At 42.4% G+C, this 21,789-nt stretch overlaps 1 protein-coding gene across 1 annotated transcript; it reads left to right on the top strand.

Annotated features, from left to right (window-relative positions):
* Window positions 1-507: 507 nt before the first annotated feature.
* On the top strand, window positions 508-20,051 carry LOC308305060 (solute carrier organic anion transporter family member 2B1-like). The gene is made up of 15 exons (XM_080749708.1): window positions 508-623; window positions 8,938-9,013; window positions 9,397-9,534; window positions 10,357-10,516; window positions 11,193-11,405; window positions 11,820-11,918; window positions 13,194-13,327; window positions 13,558-13,645; window positions 14,760-14,924; window positions 16,502-16,691; window positions 16,820-16,961; window positions 17,529-17,695; window positions 18,168-18,232; window positions 18,388-18,508; window positions 18,912-20,051. The coding sequence occupies exons 2-15, from the start codon at window positions 8,978-8,980 to the stop codon at window positions 19,033-19,035; spliced, it is 1,842 nt and encodes a 613-aa protein (XP_080605834.1). The 5' UTR covers window positions 508-623; window positions 8,938-8,977; the 3' UTR covers window positions 19,036-20,051.
* Window positions 20,052-21,789: the final 1,738 nt, after the last annotated feature.

Raw genomic sequence — 21,789 nt, 5'->3', positions numbered from 1 at the left:
CGGTCCGTCCATCAGATTGTCTGACTGACTGACAGAATGTAGAATGTTAAAAATCCTGTGCATGGTCGCCTGCCTTTCCTTTCCCTTTCACAGCAGTGCAGCCTCTCTGTTAGATCACTTGCACAGACTGAGGGATGGGCAACTACCTCTTTTTTTATACTGTACCAAGTGATCAGATCACATCAATAATTGAGTTGATTGCAAATAACCATTATTAACTAATATAGTTTGATGTGCATAAATCTTTTCTCTCCAGATAGTCAGAATGTATCCTAGCTTTTCATGTTCATTTATTGAACCATTCTTTGTTATGTTTTATCATAAAGTTATAGACGTATTATTTGCTTGTACTATAATTCTATATAGCAGTCTATAACAAGACCTAAAATAAATGGTGATTTCCACTGTCTGGCACCGATGATGTCAGCATTGTAAAATAACTAAGTGATCATGCGCCCAAAGGGGTTGCCCAGTCCTGCACCATTGATTCACAAACCAACCATATGAGTTCAAATTCCACCACTCCACTGTACACATTAAGTCCAACAGCACAACAACTACAACGTGAGCAGCTGGAAAGGGAAACAATACCACCGCCGGTGTCTCTGCGACAAGCTGCAAAAGTGAGTCTAATTGAGCCGTTTCTTTCTGGTGCTACAATAATTGTGACCTTGATTAGGTTTTTACAGGCGAAGTACAGTAGCTGGCTGTACAACCCTAATAAAACTGACATTTAATGTCAGTAAATTGTGCCAGCCAGGCAACTCTAATGTAAGAGCGATCCTTGATGTTATAGGACTGGGAGGATGTGTCTCATAAGCTCTCAGAAGAAAACTGTATGTGCATTACAACATACATGGCTTTTTGTCGGCTACTGTTTGCTTTATGTTTATCTAGATGGTGTTATAACAGCATTGCATAATCAATGAATGCTGTTCACTGTAAATTACTCTAACGTTTAGTCAGGTTTTTAAGTTATCCACCAAAAACTGCCCACATTTGATCTCATTAGATTTAAAATTTAAAAAGCATAAAAGTGCAAAGAGGAATACAAATCTTGGTGGGGACATGCTTGCTTTGACCACCCTGGCCCTGTAACACCTGATCTATAGCCTTGTTGCACATCATGTACTGCATAAAAAAAAAGTTGAGCAGCTCACCACTCATCACAATCAGGCTTATCAGAGGATACATGCAGGGGTCATCCATATGTCCGTACACGGACATAATGTGTCCATGGCATGGACCATGGCAAGACTTTGTTTTTGATTTACACAACATTATAATGTCCTTATTTTGATAATAATACCCAATGTCAAGTGTGAGGGGTTTTCTTCGGAACACACTGATTTACTGTACTATGGCACATTTAAGAGTCCACTAGTACTAGCGGTTCTCAAATGTTTTATTTGCAAGGACCCCTTTAACTCTGAGAGTTACAGACATGTTATGGTCATTCAGGGCTGTGTTTCTGCCTGGTAATATGTAATGTCTGTGGCAAAAAAATATTTTTTTTAAATGTCCACCACAAGCCAGCTTGGCAATGACCCCAGGATACATGTGATTCATTAATACTGTATATAATCAGTGTCAGGAGTCTCAGGACATACAATATTAAACCTACCCATGTGCATACAATATGTTACACAGTGTACGCAGTGGCTCTGTGTGCATTCAATGTGCACCGCACTCTAGCAGAGAGAGAGAGAGAGAGAGAGAGAGAGAGAGAGAGAGAGAGAGAGAGAGACACACTCAGCTGTGTCTTGAGGATCCCTGTCTTGTCCAGGGAGGATGGAGGTTGTCAAACAACAAACTCAAACTCATAGGAGATTCTATAGACCAATCACCTATCATGTGCAGACACCTAAATTACAGCAGACTTTTTTTTAATATATTTTAGTCGTGATCATGCTGAAAGCTCAATATACAATAAAACAATATGTCAACTTTGATGAGTGTGACAGGGGCTGTAATATGTGTGAATTTGAGTTGGACTCTCCAACATTGTCACATGTGATCTCTATGGTAGGCCTATCTATCATCACATTGATAACTTCTGAATAAGGTCCATATAAGTGATCATGATTAATTCATAATTAATAATACTTGATTTATAATAACTATAATTATTTAGAGTATTTGTTGAGCTGCTGCTTAGATGCTTGTCTGAGGTTTCCATATTTTCCATCTTATTCTTAGTCCATAAGGCCCAAAGCCCCTTCCTTTAATCTTTTTCTAAATTCCGATTAGTTTCAATTCCGAGCCAGTGTTCATTTTGACACATTTTGATTTAGTTTAGTCTTTTGAAGAAAAGAAGAAAAATCATGTAGTTTTAGTCATATTTTAGTCATCTGAAAGATTTTACTCTTTTGATTTTTTCTAGATAAAGATGCATTTTTGGCGGGCCTTGGTGCGTAATGGCTGATTTTACACTTGTCTGCATGCTGAAAATAGACAATCTACAAGCTCACAATGCATCTGCTATTTTCAGAGCGCAACACCCGAGGGCATCCAAACTTGTTCTACTGGATCTCTTCTCCAACTGTCCCTCCCTAACATTTAGTCTAGTTTGTTGACATAGCTATTTTGTCAATATATTTAGTCTTAGTCATCATAGCTTAGTTTTTATTAAGTTGGTCAGTAAAAAAGTTTAGTCGGAACATTTATCGTCATAGTTTAATCTATAAAATGAATTATAATTAGTTATAATTATAATTAGAAATGAGTTAAATAATGAACACTGCATGGAGTGAGGATACTGTACATCAAGACCAAGTGCAGGAGTGAGGAACTGTAAGAATGGAAATCTGTTTGCTAAGGTTAGGAGTAAGGTAGGTTTTTGAGATAATGTTTTAGCCTGGCATAGGGTCAAGTCTTAGTTTAGTTCGACTCCAAAGGACACAAGGACAACTCAAATTTCCAGCTCAATCAACTTTATTTCATGAATCGTCTACATTTTTAGTAGAGTTTTACATTTCTAACAGAATTTTTTATTTTTTATAAACATGAACACTTTTAAGCAGTTTTGCAAACAACATGGAGTAAATAAAACACTTAGCCAACCACTGGTGTCTTTGGATTAAACCCATCTTCTCGCTGATGTTTGTTTGTTTGAATGACTCAGACCCTTCATTCCTTTTCAGGTGCTCCCAATATCTTAACGAGCAGCCATTTTGCTCCTGCTGGTGCACTCTGAAGTGTAGTTATTTGAGCATTAGTAGTGACTGTTGAATATACGGAAAGATGCTTGGCAATAAAGCTCCAGTCTTGAGTTTTAGCTCGATACATAGCCAGACTAATATCACTGTGCAGATATTAGTCTGGAATCTCTGTGTGGAACCTGCTGCATTTCCAAGGGGCTGATTTAAGGTTAGGTTTAGGCATAGTTTTACTGAGGTTACATCTAGGAATACCCTGGTGGTTCCTAGTTCGCCTGATTTGACATGGGGGATCGTGTTTTAGGGCAAGTGTTCTTGTATTCTGGGAGACTACACTGACCTGGATGGTATCCAAAAGTCACGGCACTTGAGGACTTCAAAGGAATGATTTAGAGCCGATGAAATGTTTGTTTTTGGGCTTTTATGCCTTTGTTGATAGGACAGTAAACTGATAGGAAATGGGGGGAGAGATGGGGAGTGACACGCGGCGAATACGCATAATACCTGAAACTATGACGTTGCAGCACAACCTCTCCCTAACCCGCATGCGCAGAGCCCACCTCACCTACCAATTAACCTCGCCTCACCAGGCTTTCCTGAGAGAAAGCCTGGTATTCGTTTACTAAACAGGTCGTCTGATCCGGTCTAGACCGGATGATATCTTACATCATTTTGTATTCAAAACGGACTACACTTTGGCCGGAACTACCGCCGGAATCAGTTTTATCCCAGTTTAGCGCATGCGCAAAACCAGGTTAAAACTGATTCCGGTCGGTAGTTCCGGCCAAATTGTAGTCCGTTTTGAATACAAAATGACGTAGGACGTCATCCGCTCCCGACCGGATCAAAAGACCGAAATTGGAAGCGATCCCAGGCTACCTCCCAATAACAACATCAAACATGTTGCGTTTGTGCTACTGAGTGCGATAGGGCTTTTATAGCAAACTGTACTCCTCCCTCCCACACTACCTTTGTCAGCAACAAGTGGACATGATAAAAAGAAAGGCAAACAATTATTTATGTAGCAATAACTTTAAAGAGAAATTCTGCATCCAATACAACGTGACATCTGACCAATAACAAGCTATGCGATCCGTTATCAGTGACCCAGCTCAACTCAAAAGTGTATTTATAGAGAACATTAAGGTCAACCAAAAGTGCTATACAGGTTAAAACAAAACAAAGCATACTGTACAGGAAAGGAATGTCAAAACATTAAACAGCAGCATGGTGTAAAAGCAAAGAGTACCAAGCTGAAGTGTCACTGAGGATAGGGAGGGTCAAGCTGTTCCAGGGTTTGGGGGTGGCTGCTACAAAGGCAGTCTCAGTTAGTTACCTCTGGTTAAATTATAGCCTATCTTGCAGTGGCGTAAAGTAACTAAGTATTACGTACTGTACTCTACCTATGTACAATTGTTATGTATTTGTAGTTTACATGAATATTTCCGATACTTTTACTTCTACTTCACATACATTTCGGATCCAAAATGTTTACTTTTACTCCACTACATTTATTTGAAAGTTTTAGTTACTGGTCACTTTTAGATTTTGATTGTTATTACAAAACAAACATACCTATTCAACCCTTTATATATATTTCAGCCATTTGAAAATAGCCAATTTACAAACTCACAATGCATTGCATCAATACTGCAATTTAGAAATACTCTGTTACAAGTACAAGAATTCCAGTCATGTAATTGTAACAGAGTATTTTTATATTGCTGTATTGATACTTTTACCTAAGTAAAAAAAATAGAGTACTTTGTCCACCACTGCTATCTTGTCTGACCTCAGAGGTCTGTCTGGAGTGTAGTTCTTCAAGGAACAGGGGAGTCAATCCATTTTGAACTAGAAAAATATACTCCCCGGAGCACAGGCCTCCGGCCCTCCGCCAAGCCGGGTTGACCACACAGGGCCCACAAACTTTGGTCAAATCAACTTGGAATGGGATCTGAATAATCGAACTTATACCATCTTGATCACTTGACCCCAGAGATGTAGGGACTGATCTGTGTGAGTTTTGGGAGGTATTTTGGGAGGAGCATTTTTATAGATTTTTCAAAAAACCTTAGCAGGGGCGTAGCCAGGAATTAAATTTTGGTAGGCGAAATGCCAGCCCCCCCCAAGGTTATAATTAAAACACTATTCCAGTATATTCAGTGTAAGGGCTAGTTATTTTCAAAAAGCACAGTATGGAGCATTACAAACAAGGCGAACATTGCTCCCAAATAGTGACATAGGCCTATTTCAACTTGTGATTACAACACTAGCTAAATTAGTTCAAAGTAAACTTGTGTCCCTTAAAATACATGGCTCACAACAACATGCGGCGGGGCTTGAGCTTGAAAATATCGATAATTTTTAGAGTGAACTACTCCTTTAATGAAATACATTTTATTTTTTATTTAAGGCCCATTCCCACTGGGCCAGATAACAGATAAAAGAAAAACTCTTTCTTTAGATATTTTTCCATTCAAAGTGGATGGTAGATACAGATAAAAAATATATATATCTACCATGCACAGATATTTGCCACAGGTACTTTTATCTGTGGTAGATATTATAGATATATTTTTTATCTGTTATCTGGCCCAGTGGGAATGGGCCTTACATTTATGGAAGAGGCTTGCTTAATGAGTTTTAATATGCTACAGCTGGAGAGACAACAAGATGTCAATTCTTAATCCAGCAGTGCTGGATTTAAACAACACAATGATCACGTATTGTGTTTGGAAGCTGTTTACCTACTACATTAAGGACTTTATTCATTTGGAACAGAGGATATCCTACAGGTAGGAGGAAAGCAGAATGGACTTTGTTCAGTGTGTTATTGTCTCTGTTGTTGCGACTTGAGTTAAATAGCCCGGCAGCCCAAATTTACATATCTCTAAAAGGGTAACACTTTCTCAATGGCCAGGCCGCCTACTAGTCAATGAATGGAACTGGTTGAGCGACATTCTATAGGCCTATGGTCCTCTCCACACTGTATGCCTACTGCCCAGTCAGGCCTTTACACAATGGAAATAAGAGACTTTTTTTTTTTTTTTTTTGGAGATTTTTTTTTTTTTTTTTTTTGCCAGATCATTTCTCAGTTGGTAGGCGGTCGCCTCGTTCGCCTACCGCTGCCTACGCCCCTGAACCTTAGAAGGATTTGAAATATTCAAAGACTTGCACAAATTTTCATGATTTTTCAAAAATAGCAGATCTACAAGCTCGTATATCCCTGCTAGAAAAACCAGCACAAGACCAGCACCAGCACCAGCACAAACCAGCGCATGTTGTGTTTTGGTGCTGGTGCTGGTTTGTGCTGGTCCCACCATCTAAACCAGCATGAACCAGCACAGACCAGCACCAGCACAAACCAGCGCTTACTGCTGGTCTGTGCTGGTGCTGGTCTGTGCTGGTCTGTGCTGGTGTGGTCAGGGACCCCCGGGGGACCCCCCTGAGAAGTACTACCTCTGGCACTTCAGTCCTGCACTTATCCTCGGCGCCACTGGAACCTGTTAGTTAAAATGGGTGTTTGTCCCTATTTGTATATGACCAGCTTAGACCAGCACAGACCAGCACAGACCAGCACCAGCACAGACCAGCACCAGCACAGACCAGCAGTAAAACACAACATGTGCTGGTTTGTGCTGGTGCTGGTCTGTGCTGGTTCATGCTGGTCTGTGCTGGACCAGCACCAGCACCAGCACAGACCAGCAGTAAAACACAACATGTGCTGGTTTGTGCTGGTGCTGGTCTGTGCTGGTCTATGCTGGTTCATGCTGGTCTGTGCTGGTGCTGGTGCTGGTTTATGCTGGACCAGCACCAGCACCAGCACAGACCAGCAGTAAAAAACAACATGTGCACCATGTGCTGGTGCTGGTCTGTACTGGTCTGTGCTGGTCTATGCTGGTTTATGCTGGTTCATGCTGGTCTGTGCTGGTGCTGGTGCTGGTCTGTGCTGGTGGACCAGCATGGGACCAGCACAGACCAGCATAGACCAGCACCAGCACCAGCACAGACCAGCATGAACCAGCATAAACCAGCATAGACCAGCACAGACCAGCATGAAAATTGTGCTGGTCTGTGCTGGTTTTTCTAGCAGGGATCTGCTATTTTTCAAGATTTAAAGCACAAAATAATGCATAATAATGCGTTCCCAGTCTAAATGGGTTAAACCCCTCCCCTATGAAGAAAATTCATGGGGGGCCCGCAGTGAATCCTCGTACACATGGCCCAGAATTTGGTGCGACACCCCTGGTCATAGAGACACCATGTGTTCATTTGTTTTCTGTTTCTTTCTGTGCGGAAAATCGGACCCTGTGTGCAAAGGCCTAAACTCCATTTATGAAGCTCTGTCATAGGCCTTTATGTGCCAATATTACAACACATAATAACTAAATATCAACACATATCAAAGATTAAAGAACACCTGCCAATCTGTGGTTTCAAAGCAAGGTCTTAAACTGCCCTCATTCACCTTGTTCCAAACAAGGAGACAGCTGTGTGATTGGCCATGAGATATAGCCATGTCTTGGTCAAACAGATGAGGTACTTTGTCACATACTGTACCAGTAAGACTCCCGAATAGCGAGATAAGCGACCGGCATGTCGCATACTAACCTCGCCTACCAGGCTTTCAGAGAGAAAGCCTGGTGTTCGTTCACAACAGGCCGTTTGGTTTCCGCCTAAAGCGCGGAAACCACTAGAAGAAGCGGCGTCGCTTTGATTTGGTTCCCACCGTTTGTTTCCCCAATCCCTATTAAAATGCTCGAGTAGCCTAGTGTGGTCTTGCCGGTCGCTAAAAGTTGGTCTAAAACATGCATATACCAAACGAATTTTTCAAAAGCGAAACTACTCCGCATCAAGGAGTTTATTAGGTAGGCCATAAAATGATGTCCTTGAGCGCAGGGGAATTATTTTGGGTTAAAACTGTTTCCGGTGGATAGTTCCGGCCAAATTGTAGTCCTTGAGTACTACAACATGACGTTTTGTGGTTTCCGCTCCAGACCGGTTACAAACCCGAAAAGTGAAGTGATCCCAGACTAGTCGCATACACAAACTTTAGAAGGAAATTGTAGCCAATCAGGAGGGAATATGGGAAATGGGACAGATCCATGTTGATGACATGACTTTAGAGATACTGTGTAGCACTTTGCGTGATTTTAGGGCAAAATGTGTAGGAGCAGTGTCCAAAAATGTGTTTGGCAAAAATCGGCCTGATGGTGGCGCTAGAAGTGGGCCATGTGAGAAATCAGGGCCAGAGGTTGTGATTTGCCAGCCAAGGAGTGTGTGTGCAAAGTTTGGCATGGATAGGGGCAACAGTGGTGGAGATAAGAGTAGGGCCAAAAGTGTGGCGTGGCGTGACGTGGCGTGGCGGACAGAGGGACAGCCGGTGGAGCTTTCCATAGTAACTTGCGACCTGACGGTTGCAATCATCATACTTGACACAAGGTGTTACTTCATCCAGGTTATTGGGATCTGACATTACAAGAGGAAACTTGCTCCAAGAGAGTCTAGTAGAACAGTGTTTCTTGACTGAAACCCACATAATGTACAGTAGAGAGTAGAGATTCTCTAGAGCATTTACCAGTTGCAAAGAGTACAATTCCCAGTGGAAAACTGGTGCAATTCCAGGTTAGTTATTGTAAATTAAAGAAGAAGGGGCCTCTGTATTTGCATGGTTCCAGGCGCATTAATGTGCAAATCCTTCCCTAAACATTGAGAGAAAAAGGTAAAACAAAGTTCAGAATAAGTAGTAGCTTATTCTTAATGTGTATGTCATTGACAGATTTCGGACAATTGCACAAAGCAATCTATCTGTGTGATAAATGGCCAAGTGTCGCAGTCCAGCCAAGAGCCTTGAGGTATGTCTATTTCACACTATATACAATTTGAGGTATGTCTTTTTCACACTATAACTTACTTGAGATGTCTATTTCATATAATACAACTTGCATTCCTCAATAAGATAAATATGTCTAGCACATTAGACAGACAGACAGACAGACAGACAGACAGACAGAGGCAGGGAATGAGTGTTCCAAATGCCGAACAAGCAGTCAGGGAATTGGTTCAAGTCAAAGGTTTAATAACCAACAGGGCTGACAAAACAACTCAAACTAGTAGTACTATAGAAGACTCACAGCCTAAAACATGGGAGTTTAAATTGACACTAACAGGACACATGTGACTCAATTGACCCATCAACACAGTATTATATTTGACTTCTCTCTCCCCCACTGTTTAGTTCTTTGTCTTCTGCCATGGACTGCTGCAGTTGGCTCTGCTGTTAGTGTCTGGTTTTATGAAGGGTGGCATTCCCACCATAGAGAGACGCTATGGGTTCTCCAGCACCAAATCTGGCCTCCTGTCTGGTTTCAATGAGGTGAGTCCCTCCCTACCTATTTATCTCCACTTCAATAGCCCACACACATCAATGAGAAGCCTTTTAGGTTACAAACATTCTTTGAATATGACCAGCTAGATTTTTCGGATATGCGACAGCACTCCCTGCCGTTTCACAGAGAATTTATAAACTCCAGACAATTCCATTTGCCTCTACCACATCAGCATGCCACATCAGCAGGGACCACCCCATTATTATTTATACTCCATAAGACCCTAGCTGTTTGCAACTGAACTGGCATTCAAGTTCCCTTATCATATTCAGAGAGCATACAATATTTCTCTGTCAAGTAGGTAGCTTTATCAGCTCAATTGGACAAGAATCGATCAAATCGTGGACCGGCAGGTGATAGAATTAGCAAGAGCCTCAAGTGACAAGCTCAAGTATATATATATATTTTTTTACAAGAACAAAATTGCAGGACAAACATTACATAAGACATATATTAAGTCCTTTTAGTACAAACTTTTTTTTTGTCATTCATTTGAGCCCATATTTTCAGCCACAGCTCATGCTGGCATGTGTATTAGTCTTGCGTGAGAATAGAACTATTCATGGGTTGCATTTGTAGTCCTACACCAGCCATGTTGAGACCAACACAGGTGTTCTGATTGGCGTGAAACATTAGTTCTATGCCAATCAGACACATTGAAACACCTGTGTTGGTCCTCAACATGGCTGTTTAGGACTACAAATGCAACCCATGAATAGGAAAACAAATGAATGAATGGGAGTGCAATGATGATGATCTCTTTCTAATCTATGCTGGGCTGCTGGATCGGATGGCATGTGAACGTGCAGGTGGGGAGCTTATTGCTGATCATGTTTGTGAGTTTCTTCGGGAGCCGTGTTCACCGTCCCAGGTTCATCGGAGGAGGAGCTCTGATCGCCAGCCTGGCCTCCCTGCTCATTACTCTGCCTCACTTCCTGGGAGGACGCTACACATACACTGACCATGTCGGTGCGTTCACGCATACATACTGTGGTGTAATATGCTGGGGAGTCGGGACTCTCAAAAGCTTTCAAAGTAACATAGGTCTTTACTGGTAGACCTCACATGTACTGCAGAACCCAGAGCCGTAGAAGAAAAAAGTCGCGACATGCTTTGATATCGCTGCTCGTTCTATCTTCTATGAGATAGTTCCAAACATTGGAACTATCACATTGAGATAGAACGAGAGCATTTCCGCATTCCATTCTTACAATCATGGCAGCAACAAACTGGAGGACACACAGACGCACGCACGGACGGACTGACGCACGCACGGACGGACGGACGGACAGGGGCGAAAACATACTCTCCCCCATGCCTTCGGCTGGTGAAGACAATTAAATACCCTATTTTTTTCGCGGGTGCATGCGCCCGCAGGAAGGGTCCCTGGACCAGCACCTGCTGCAGTAAATGACTTCCCACGGCCCTGGCATAATCAGTACTTTAACTATATTTTGATACCAATACTTTTGCACTTTTACTCAAGTCAACTTTAAATTCTGTATTTTTACTTTACGCATTGCAGTATTGATACTTTTACTTTAAATCAATTAGAGTACTTTTTCCACCACTGCATTATCCATACATTTTCTGGCTGTGGACGGTTGCTTCTATTCCATCAACCTGTCTCTCTCTGTGTCCCCAGCAAACAGCTCTGGCCTCTGCCAAACCGGCCAGAACGCCACGCTGTTGCCTGACGAGGGTTGCACATCACAGGAAAGCACAGCAGAGCAGTGGATCTACCCTATCCTGCTCATGGGTCAGCTACTGCTGGGCATCGGCACCGTTCCTATCCAGCCCTTTGGCATCTCCTACATCGATGACTTTGCCAGCAAAAAGAGCTCACCCATATACCTCGGTACCGTATGTACACTAGTGTGCACAAACCTAATTTTGATTACTTGGGACTTTTTTTAGGCCTTTATTTGATAGGATAGTAGAATGACAGGAAATAGGGAGAGAGATGGGGAATGACATGTGGCAAAGGTTGTCCGGATCGGGAATCGAACCGGCGACACCAGCAGGCATCATAGCTTAGTATGCACCTTGACCACCAGGCCAGCGGGCACCTCGATAGATCATAATTGGGTTTAAAATCCTCTCAGCAGACCTTGTATTGAATTGTACTTTCTGTGCTTTTTTTTTTGGCAAACTGCACTTTTCCAAAAAAAGTATTCAATCAATGTAACAACAAGGTCACCTTTGTGTACTAATGTTCCTCTGCCAAAACAACTACATTGATGTTTCACTTGGCTGTGGTTTGGCTCTGCAGGTGTTCTTCTGGCGGTGAGTTGTTTTGGCCCCGCTTTTGGTTTCCTTGTGGGTGGCTTCACGCTAAGCTTTTACGTGGACTTCGACAAGCTGTCGCCAGGTGAGCAGAGGATTTGTCATCATAAGTGATGTTCTATGAAAAGGAATGGAGGAGTGGTTCACAGCAGGGTAAAATGGGGAACCGTGGGGGAGGGTTCCAGGGTCCTATATGTACATCTGTTCAATATTCTGTTAATACTGGCCTTTATTGTGTTGCATCCATTGAGATCTGGAGGAGTCATAATGGATGGCCATTAATTTCATGAAAACTTTGCTCACCCAGCAAACATTAATGACCTTTGTGGTCAATTCAATACCACATAATTTATCACATGATGATATTTCATTTACAGTAAACTAATTTTATTTTATTTTGAATGCTGATCAGTATGTTGCACCACTGTTTAATACTCTCACAGTACTATTTACATTATTATTTTACTAACTTGTGGCTGAATTTTAACAATGATTAATGGAATAGTTACATATCGCTAGATGTTTTTGATACTGCATACTCGGTACCAACCGATACGTAAGTTGCGGGTATTGCTATTGGAATCAGTATCAGAAAAAAAGAATGTTATCGGAACATCTCTTGTTATGAACTATTCTGCCCACCACTGCTTGCCGACTTGGATGGCAAGCCAAGTTGTAACTTGTATTTCCAAAATATAAAACTAAATGGAGTCAAATCAAGTCAAGCTTTTCAATGTGCATGGCTATCGGCTGCTCAGTACGGGCATTCTCAGGCCTCAAGCCCTTGTTGTTGTTGAGCCAGGGATGGGACCATGGTTATGTAGTAATGGGGACGAACACCCTGGAACCTTTACTTCCAACTACAAGTGTGGCTGTAATCCACAGTAATTACAGTCTAATCCTGATTACTATCTGTCAAAAAAGTGTGCTCATTCTGCACACATCAACAGGTACCACCAACCAATTGTATCCAATCTTGACATGCACTCAAACACTACATCACTCTATGATTCAGCTATTCATTATGTTAGACACTAGAGGGCAGTGCTGCATATTGAAGTCGCAAGTTACAAAATTACCTATTTATATATGTTTCCAAATACATTTGAGGTGAGCTAGTTAATGCAGTAACATATGGAACATGATTCAGCACTGCCTTATTAGATATTTAGATTTTCATTGAAACGTTTGACCGGATGCTGGCACAACAGTTTCCTGTTGCGCCAGCATGGGGTCACGAATAGGTTTCCGCCTCCAGGGAGTATGAAAGTGCACAAAATGTTTCATGGCAATCTGGCAAACCTTTCCATACAGACAGACACACAGACAGATGGATGTAATGGTTCTCTGCTGTCTCCAGATGAGATCCAATTGGACCCTAGAGATCAGCGTTGGGTCGGAGCCTGGTGGCTGGGCTTCTTGGGATCTTCCATCCTCCTCTTCATCACAGCGCTGCCCTACATGTTCTTCCCCAGAGAGATGCCCAAAGAGGAGGTGCAGTATGATTAGTGTGTGTGTGTGTGTGTGTGTGTGTGTGTGTGTGTGTGTGTGTGTGTGTGTGTGTGTGTGTGTGTGTGTGTGTGTGTGTGTGTGTGTGTGTGTGTGTGTGTGTGTGTGTGCGTGCGTGCGTGCGTGCGTGCGTGCGTGCGTGCGTGCGTGCGTGTGTGAGCCCACTGTGTCACCTCTCTGTTTCCTTTGTCTACGACTGTATGTCCTTTGGTCAGGATGGTGATGAGGACGATGAACCAAAAACTGAGAAGGAGCGGCCAGCAGGCCCGAAGCTGGAACAGACCCTCACTCAGTTCCTCAAAAGTGAGACTCTGTTTGCAATTGACCTGTTACCGTATGTCTGCTACAGGATGCAGGTGACTGAGGGGCAATGATGATAGCAACGAATTAATTATAGATTTTTTTCTTTTTAATGTATTATCTTGCAGGGACAGTATGTGTACACTTACCGGTATGTCATGCACACTAAAGTCCCCAATTATCAAATCAAAGCCTTAAATCATCTTTAAATTACGCATAGACCTCCTTATTATTTTATTGGTAAGCGGGCGTAACACTAATTAATGTGATTTTCCCACACTGCTCCTAATAGAAGCACTGCCCCAGGAAGTAGATTTACTTTAATAAGTAACATTCAATAGGTAACTATTGAATGGGTCACCTTTCCCATCATCTCAAAACATTGCCCCCCCTGGATAGCGGCATAGCTGAGGGAGCCAGAGCCCCTGGTTGTCCCTGGTTCAAATCCAGGCCAGCAATGTCGATGTGTGTAACTGAGCAAGACTCTTAACCCCTAATTGCTCACGTGCTCCTTGTGGGCAGCAAATCAGCTGAGTTGGGCTGAAAATATTTAACTTCCCCCTCGGGAGAAAGTATGTAACTATCATCATTATATTATATTATGGAGGGAGGGTGTGCGCTGTGTGCCCCCTGGCAGAGATTTGCACAGAGCGTGAGCGCATCTTTCTAGTTAGTAGTTACACCTATGTAATCTACACTAACATTACTAATTAGTAATTACCAATTCTATTTGTATTTATGCTTTAGAATAGATGCTTAACTGATGCTTTTATCCAAAACGATTCTTTACACAACAAATGCAATAAGCATACCGTAATCAACTATCCAATTTGATGTTGTTTACAAGCAGTCAACAGTACACAGCAAAATCCTCAGTGGAGTTTTTACATTAGGAGTTAAATTAACACTCAGGATTTTATGAGAGCAGTGAGTGGACTACGTATACAGTAGATGAGACTTAACTTTACTTCTTTTACCTCATATTATCTCTTTCCCTTTCTCTCGCTTGGTCTTTCTCGTTCTCCCTTTCCCTTTATCCTCTCTTCTCCACAATTTAAGTATTTTTCCTTTCCCATTCTGCTCATCCTCACCCCATTCTCATCCATTCCTCCTCCAGGTTTCCCTCGCATCGCCCTGAGGACGTTCCGGAGCCCCGTCTTCCTGTTGACAGTGTTTGCCCAGGTGTGCATGACGGCGCTGGTGGTCGGCGTTGCCACCTTCATGGGCAAGTTCATTCAGAGCCAGTACAACCTGTCTTTCTCTTTCGCCAACATGATGATAGGTGAGCCACACAAGTGCTGCACGTACATTTTTAAATGAACTGGGACTTCTTGTATGAGGTCGTTGAGGTGCAATGAATTTGCCTGGGGTTCACCGCTTTGAATTACAAGAGTCTGTCCAACTATAGGACTTCTTTGCCCCAAATTCATGTAGAAACCCTCCATTTTGCATTTTTGCTAAGCAGCTAGCCAGATTAATTTGTTTTCAAGTGTAACAGAAATGGGGTGGGACAGCTGCTTTATTTTCTACTCATTGACAGAGCTTCGAAGTATGCCCACAGTACATACTGTTAGGCGGAACTCCGGAAGCATTTGACAACTGTGGGAGCAAACACGTCTACCTCAAGAGACTACGCCCCTTTTCCACTACAGGCCGAACCAGAACTAGAAGCAGAACTTTCCAGAACCAAGAACTTTCAAAAACCGTGAAGTTCCGGGACCAAGTTCTGCTTACGTTCCAAATAACCAGACCTAACCAAGAATGTCATGAAAAAGAGCAGGAGCGCTGCTGGCCCCACCCACAGGTTCCCAGAACTCAAGTTTAGTATTACATCAAGACTGGAGCTAAAAAGGTTTCCCAGAACCCTGTTTGAAACCGTGCAGTGCGCTATGGAAACAAAACCAGAACCCAAAAAATTGGTCAGGTTCTGGAAAGTTCTGGTTTCGCCACATAGTGGAAAAGGGACTTGTATCTCGGGTGCATTTGCACCTGGATATTTAATCTCCGTTATTTTCAGCTTCTGAAGCCTTCTCTTTATATGTTTTCTATGATCCTGACCGGGGTCCGGTTTTCGCGCAAAAATTACGTCATCATACACTACCGGCCAATCACAGCGAGGGTTATACACTGCCGGCCAATCACAGCGCATCTTGAAGTGGGGTCGCTAGCTATCACAATAGGGCGGCCATATTTGTAGGCGCCCGTGTGTCTCTATCTATACTCGGGTGAAACACTCCGTTTCTCCGGAATGCCTGAACGCACAGGAACCAGGGACCCCTCTAAAGATAGATCTCGGCGAGGTGGAGGCAGACGCGGCGAAAAACGGCCGAAAGACGCGGACGCTACTGACCACTAGTTGAGCAACTTACACAGTATAGCTTTAAGTACAATTTTGAGGTATTTTTTACTTGAGTATTTCCAATTTTCAGTACTTTTACTCCACTACAATGATTTGAAAACTTTAGTTACTAATTAGATTTTGATTAATACATTAACCACTTCGGCCCTATATACATTACATGAAAGTAGACAATCTACAACCTCACAATGCATCACGTTGTGAGCTTGTATATCTGCCATTTTCTAAAGAGTACAACATTTTAGACATTTGAAAACTTGTGAAATGAGACATTCTGCATAATGAGTACTTTCTACTTTTGTTACTATATATATTTTGATGCCAATACTTTTGGACTTTTATTCAAGTATATTTTGAATTCCGGACTTTTACTTCGTAACTATATTTACAATATTTATCTATTTCTACATTGCAGTATTGATACTCTCAAGTAAAATATGCGAGTAATTTCTCCAACACTGTATGAATCATTTACAGACATGTGCTGTTGTTTGTTCCAGGTGGAGTCGTCATTCCAATGGCTGTAGTGGGGATCTTGCTGGGTGGAGGTCTGATGCGGAAGTTGAATCTGTCTTTGACTGGCGCCAGCAAGCTGTGTTCTGTGGTCGTCCTGCTGGCCACGTGCACCGCTATACCACTACTATTCATTGGCTGCTCTACGCAAGCGATTGGTGGCGTATTCCCCCAGAGGTAAAGTATTTATCGAGAATCACATGGTGTGTGTGAGTGAGTACACATGCATGTTAAACAGCAGTTAACAGTTGCCACATCTCTGTCTCTGTTGTCCTATTAATGTGTGTTTGTATGTGTTTCTTTAGCAATGATCCCATGGCATGTAATGCTGACTGTGCATGTCCTATGGAGGCCTTCAACCCAGTATGTGGCTCAGATGGAGTAGAATTCAGGTCCCCCTGCCATGCGGGCTGTCTTGCTATGGAGATGGATGACATGAAGGTTATGGTAGGTGTTTGCTTTGCAAGAGGAGCGGGAAACAGGAAGGAAAGACTGTGTGGCAATTTACCATTAGGCATTTAGCTAGCAGACACTCTTACAAAGTGCGATGTCAGATTATACGGCATGAACCAACAAAGGACATGGTAAATTGTCTTCATGCATCCAAAATGACAGACCCAAACCGAATGGACCCGTGATCATTACACGATCTGTTTGCGCAGTGTGTGCGATCCATCTCCATCTTCTTCGTTCAATTTCGTCTGCTGCTGGGAGTTGTTTTGTCTTCACCCACAGATCGTTGTGGCCGATCTTGTCCGGCCAGTGTCTGTATCTAAAAATGACTATACTTCCTGCAGTAGTTGTTTTTGCAGTGACTAGTCTGCAGTGACTTGCGGTCACATAGCAAATACCCGAATGCTACGGTAATTAAAGCACTTGGACCAGCTATTGCTAACTGCATTTTGCAAAGTGAAACTCTTTTTGGCAAGCTATTGATTCTTATAATATATAATGCAGTCCATGCTGTGCTGAATAAAGTGTTTTTGACATTGTTTCTGACTTGTCTCTCCACAGAACTATACAGCGTGCGGGTGTGTGGACAGTACTGTTCCAGGCTTTGCGAGGCCAGGGGCTTGTGGCACTGACTGCCTCCACCTCCTCCCTGTCTTCATGGCGCTAGCTGCTATCACCTGCTTTCTGGCCTCTACGTCCCAGACACCCTCCTTCATGATGATACTCAGGTACAGACACACCCACCCACCCACGCACACACGCAAGCACGCACGCACGCACGCACGCACGCACGCACGCACGCACGCACGCACGCACGCACGCACGCCCACCCACACATACCCACCCACCCACACATACCCACCCACGCACGCACGCACGCACGCACGCACGCACGCACGCACACACACACACACACACACACACACACACACACACACACACACACACACACACACACACACACACACACACACACACACACGTCATGCTATATCCTTGGTGACATAACACAGAATATTTTCCATTATGCCTTGTACACAGTTTTGTTCTGAACAACCATTGGTAGCAGGATGTGTATTTGACAGCAGCTTCACATTCAAGTGGTGCTGCCATGGCTGCATGGACACACTAAAAGAGCACACAGAACACATGCACATGCTCTTAATTAAGACACTCTCCCCCACCCCATACCTCTCTCAGGATAGTACCTCCAGAAGATAAGTCCTTTGCAGTTGGAGTCCAGCACTTTCTTTGGAGGGTCTTGGGTAAGTCCATCACACAACGCAAAATGGACCTTCACCGTTTACACTACGAGTTCAAGTTCAACTAACACTGAGTGTTTTACTGTGAGTGTTCAAAGGGGCAATATGAAATGTCACTTTGTCTTAATTTTTGGTCACACACAACTCTCTCTGTACAGCCTTCTTGCCAGGCCCGGTGTTGTATGGCAGTGTCATAGACACCACCTGTATCCTGTGGGGAGAGCGGTGCGGCCAGCGGACTTCCTGTCTCTACTACAACATGGACCATTTCAGACAGAGGCAAGTACACTACCTCCCAAGCAGCAGGGGTTTCATTACATTACAATTACAGATAAATTATATATATAGACCAGACCACGGAAGCAGTCTTTACTATGGTGAAAGAAATGCAAATGCCCTCTTTCCATGCCATATCCCAAGGCAGCATTCAAGAGAATTGTCTTGTCCAAAAACTCTCCTGAACTTGAATGCAGCATCTTATGGTGAAAGAATTGCCCTCTCTGTGTAGAAATCCATTCCGTACGCCTTATAGCATTGACGGTGTGGTATCACACACCGAAAATAGCTGACCTCCAAGCTCGGAGCTTGGAGGTCTGCTATTTTCGATATTTCCACCAAAAGGCCCCTTTAGAAATGTCAGCCCCTGCCTCTCTAACATTCTCTGCACGTCCTTGCCGTTTAGGTTCTTGGGCGTTCAGCTCAGCTTCATCATCGGAGGGCTGATCTTCTTCGTGTTGGCCATGCTGGTTGCCCTGAAGCAGACAAAAAAAGATGACCAGTATGAGCTAAAGGAAACACAATTTTAACATTTATTTTGAAATGCGTTTATGAAATGTATTAAAGCATGTTTTAAATACATTTTGTAAAGGCTTTCGATGAATGTATATAATGCACTTTCTTTTTTTTAAATATTTGTTTATTGAGGTTCTGTTAGCTTACATTTATACAAGTACAATGTATGTCGAACCCCCACATTTTTGGCAGCATAGCTGATTTAACATTACACAGTACACAAAGACAATAGCAAGTAGGCCTACCACAAAGTACATACATTAAACAACAACAGTAAAATGAAATAAATAAAATAGACAGAAGACGACAAGCACACCACCGGTTTGACATGATTGCATATTACAGGTCATAATGCACTTTCTAAATGTATTTCAATGCATTTGATGAATGGGAGAAAACACATTTGCTTAACAGATATTATTTCATAGATGTGCTGTATATAAATGCATTTGATCAATGCGTGAATATATTTTCCAAAATGGGCATTTGTGCAAGAACGTATTCATATGTATTTCTCTTGGAGCGAAGGAATGTCTTTCAGCATCAAATTGGCATTGACATGTTTTTTTCTTAGATTCCAGTAGAGGGAAATAACACTGGATTCACACGCAGGCCATTTTGCCATTAAGTTAACGAAATGCTGCCCCGTTTTTACAATGCAAAATGCCAATGTGCCAATGCCATGTGAAAGGGCCATTAATCCGACCTCTCAGAAGTCCGGGTTAGGGTTAGGTTTAGGCATAGTTTTACTGAGGTTAGGGTTAGGGTTAGGGTTAAGGTTTAGTTTAGGTGGTCGGACCAATGGGAGGGGGAACCAATGCCATGTTACCATGTGAATATGGTCTATGGCAGGTGGGATGGGGATGGCCCCGCCCAACAGGCAGTGGCAACTGTTGCATTTTTATCCATTTACTTGAATAATGTCTGTAAAAAATATTAATTTGAAAGCAGACTCACTGTCAGTGTCTCACTATTTTCACTTGTATTTGGATTTAGAAATGTATCGGTGATGGTCAATTATTTCAAGTAACGTGACGGGAAGCGATTTCCACCAAAAAAGAATGCACATTTCTTGTATAGTCTATATAGTAAATGGAGACAAAACTTCACTACTACCATCCATGTTAGTATTTTGTTATTAAAACCCACTTATTGAATTTAACTTATACGGTTGCAATGGAATGGAATGGATTTTATTTTGTCATTGAACACAAGTGTACAACGAAATTAACTTGATGGCATCAATCCATTGCCAGAAGCAGCAACACAGGTATCAATAGAATCAGTCCTATAAAAAGTCAGTAAATGAGTTCAAGTGTCCTGTCCTGGGGGGGTTAAGAGTTCAACAGAATGATGTGAAGGGAAAGGGTTCAGTAGTTATAAAGGCCAAAACCTAAATTTCTCGTTATCGTCCCAGCATTGAGACACCATCGAGAGAGAAACATGTGGGGTGGAGGCCTTCCATGCTCTGTTCAGTTGTGGCTGAGAGTAACTGCTCACAGACAGACAGATGGACAGACAGACAGGGACGGGTAATCGCCATGCTGGCTTGTGGTGGACATTTATTGTCAAAATTCATTTTTTGCCAAGGATACAAAATGAGTGGACAATATTAACCAGAAACACATAGGAGCTTGCTTTGAATGTACAAATGGAACCAAATGGACTCTTACTGGTCCATGTGGTTCCATTTGTACCCTCTCAGAGTTAAAGGGGAACTTGCAAAATAAACATTTGAGAACCACTAGTACTAGTTGGACTCCTAATATGACATGCTGTAGTGTCATAGTAAAAAAAAAGTGTCATACATATTCTGAAGAAAACCTGGAGAGTTGACATTCAGTAATAGGGTATTTTATGATCAAAATAATAAAATGATAATGGTGTATAAAGATTGACAAGACCAAGTCCTTACCCAAACACATTGGTCCGTGTACAGACATATTGATGACCCCTGGTTAGGGATGAAAAGTATAATTAATCACTGGCTGTTCTGAGTCTCCAACATAGAGGAGATAATTACTGTAGCATTACAGTTGTTTGCTAAAAGCTCCAGAGACCACAATGCCTCTAATGGTGACTGTTTCATCCCTGCTAACCCCAGACCCCTCGTCACCCGTCAGAACAACATCACTCCCTGCAACAGTCATTAATGAGATCCTCTGTGAACCGCTTTGAACAAAACACCTATTAACAGCACATAATGATAATTAGCCCCAAGGGAGCCAGAGTACGGCCTATTAGAGGATGTTTATCTGACATAACTGGAACCCAGAAGATAACACCAATTACAGCACATGATAGTGATGGCTAATACAAAATAAGTTAAGCTATTAAAAACAAATTATTGTCAATCATGATACTGTAGCTCCCGGGTCCTAGAGGACTTTGGAATTCACTTCACTCTCAAAGGCACTAAAAGATTCTGAAACTTTTTCCATATTCCTCCAAGAAGGCCTTTGCATTGATGAATAATACAAAACTAGTCCTTGCCCGTTCGAACTTATGTGCTCCGAATTATGTGCAGAGTTTGATATTATGGGGTGTGTGCACACTATATGAGATTGAATGTAGGAGTCTCAGAATTAATGTTGGAGAATCCAGATATATCAGTGATGTCAGTCATCTCCAAATTTGGGCACTGTTTCAGCCTGCGGCTGTTAACCTGGCGGAAACGCATGTGCAGTACAAGCGGCAGTATCAGTGATGTCAGTCATATCCAAATGTGGGCACTGTTTAGTATCAGTGATGTCAGCATGCATGTATAT

This window comes from Nannobrachium achirus (genome assembly GCF_963921795.1).
Source record: "Nannobrachium achirus genome assembly, chromosome: 19".
Taxonomy (NCBI): domain Eukaryota; kingdom Metazoa; phylum Chordata; class Actinopteri; order Myctophiformes; family Myctophidae; genus Nannobrachium; species Nannobrachium achirus.
This window is presented reverse-complemented; position numbering and strand designations above follow the sequence as displayed.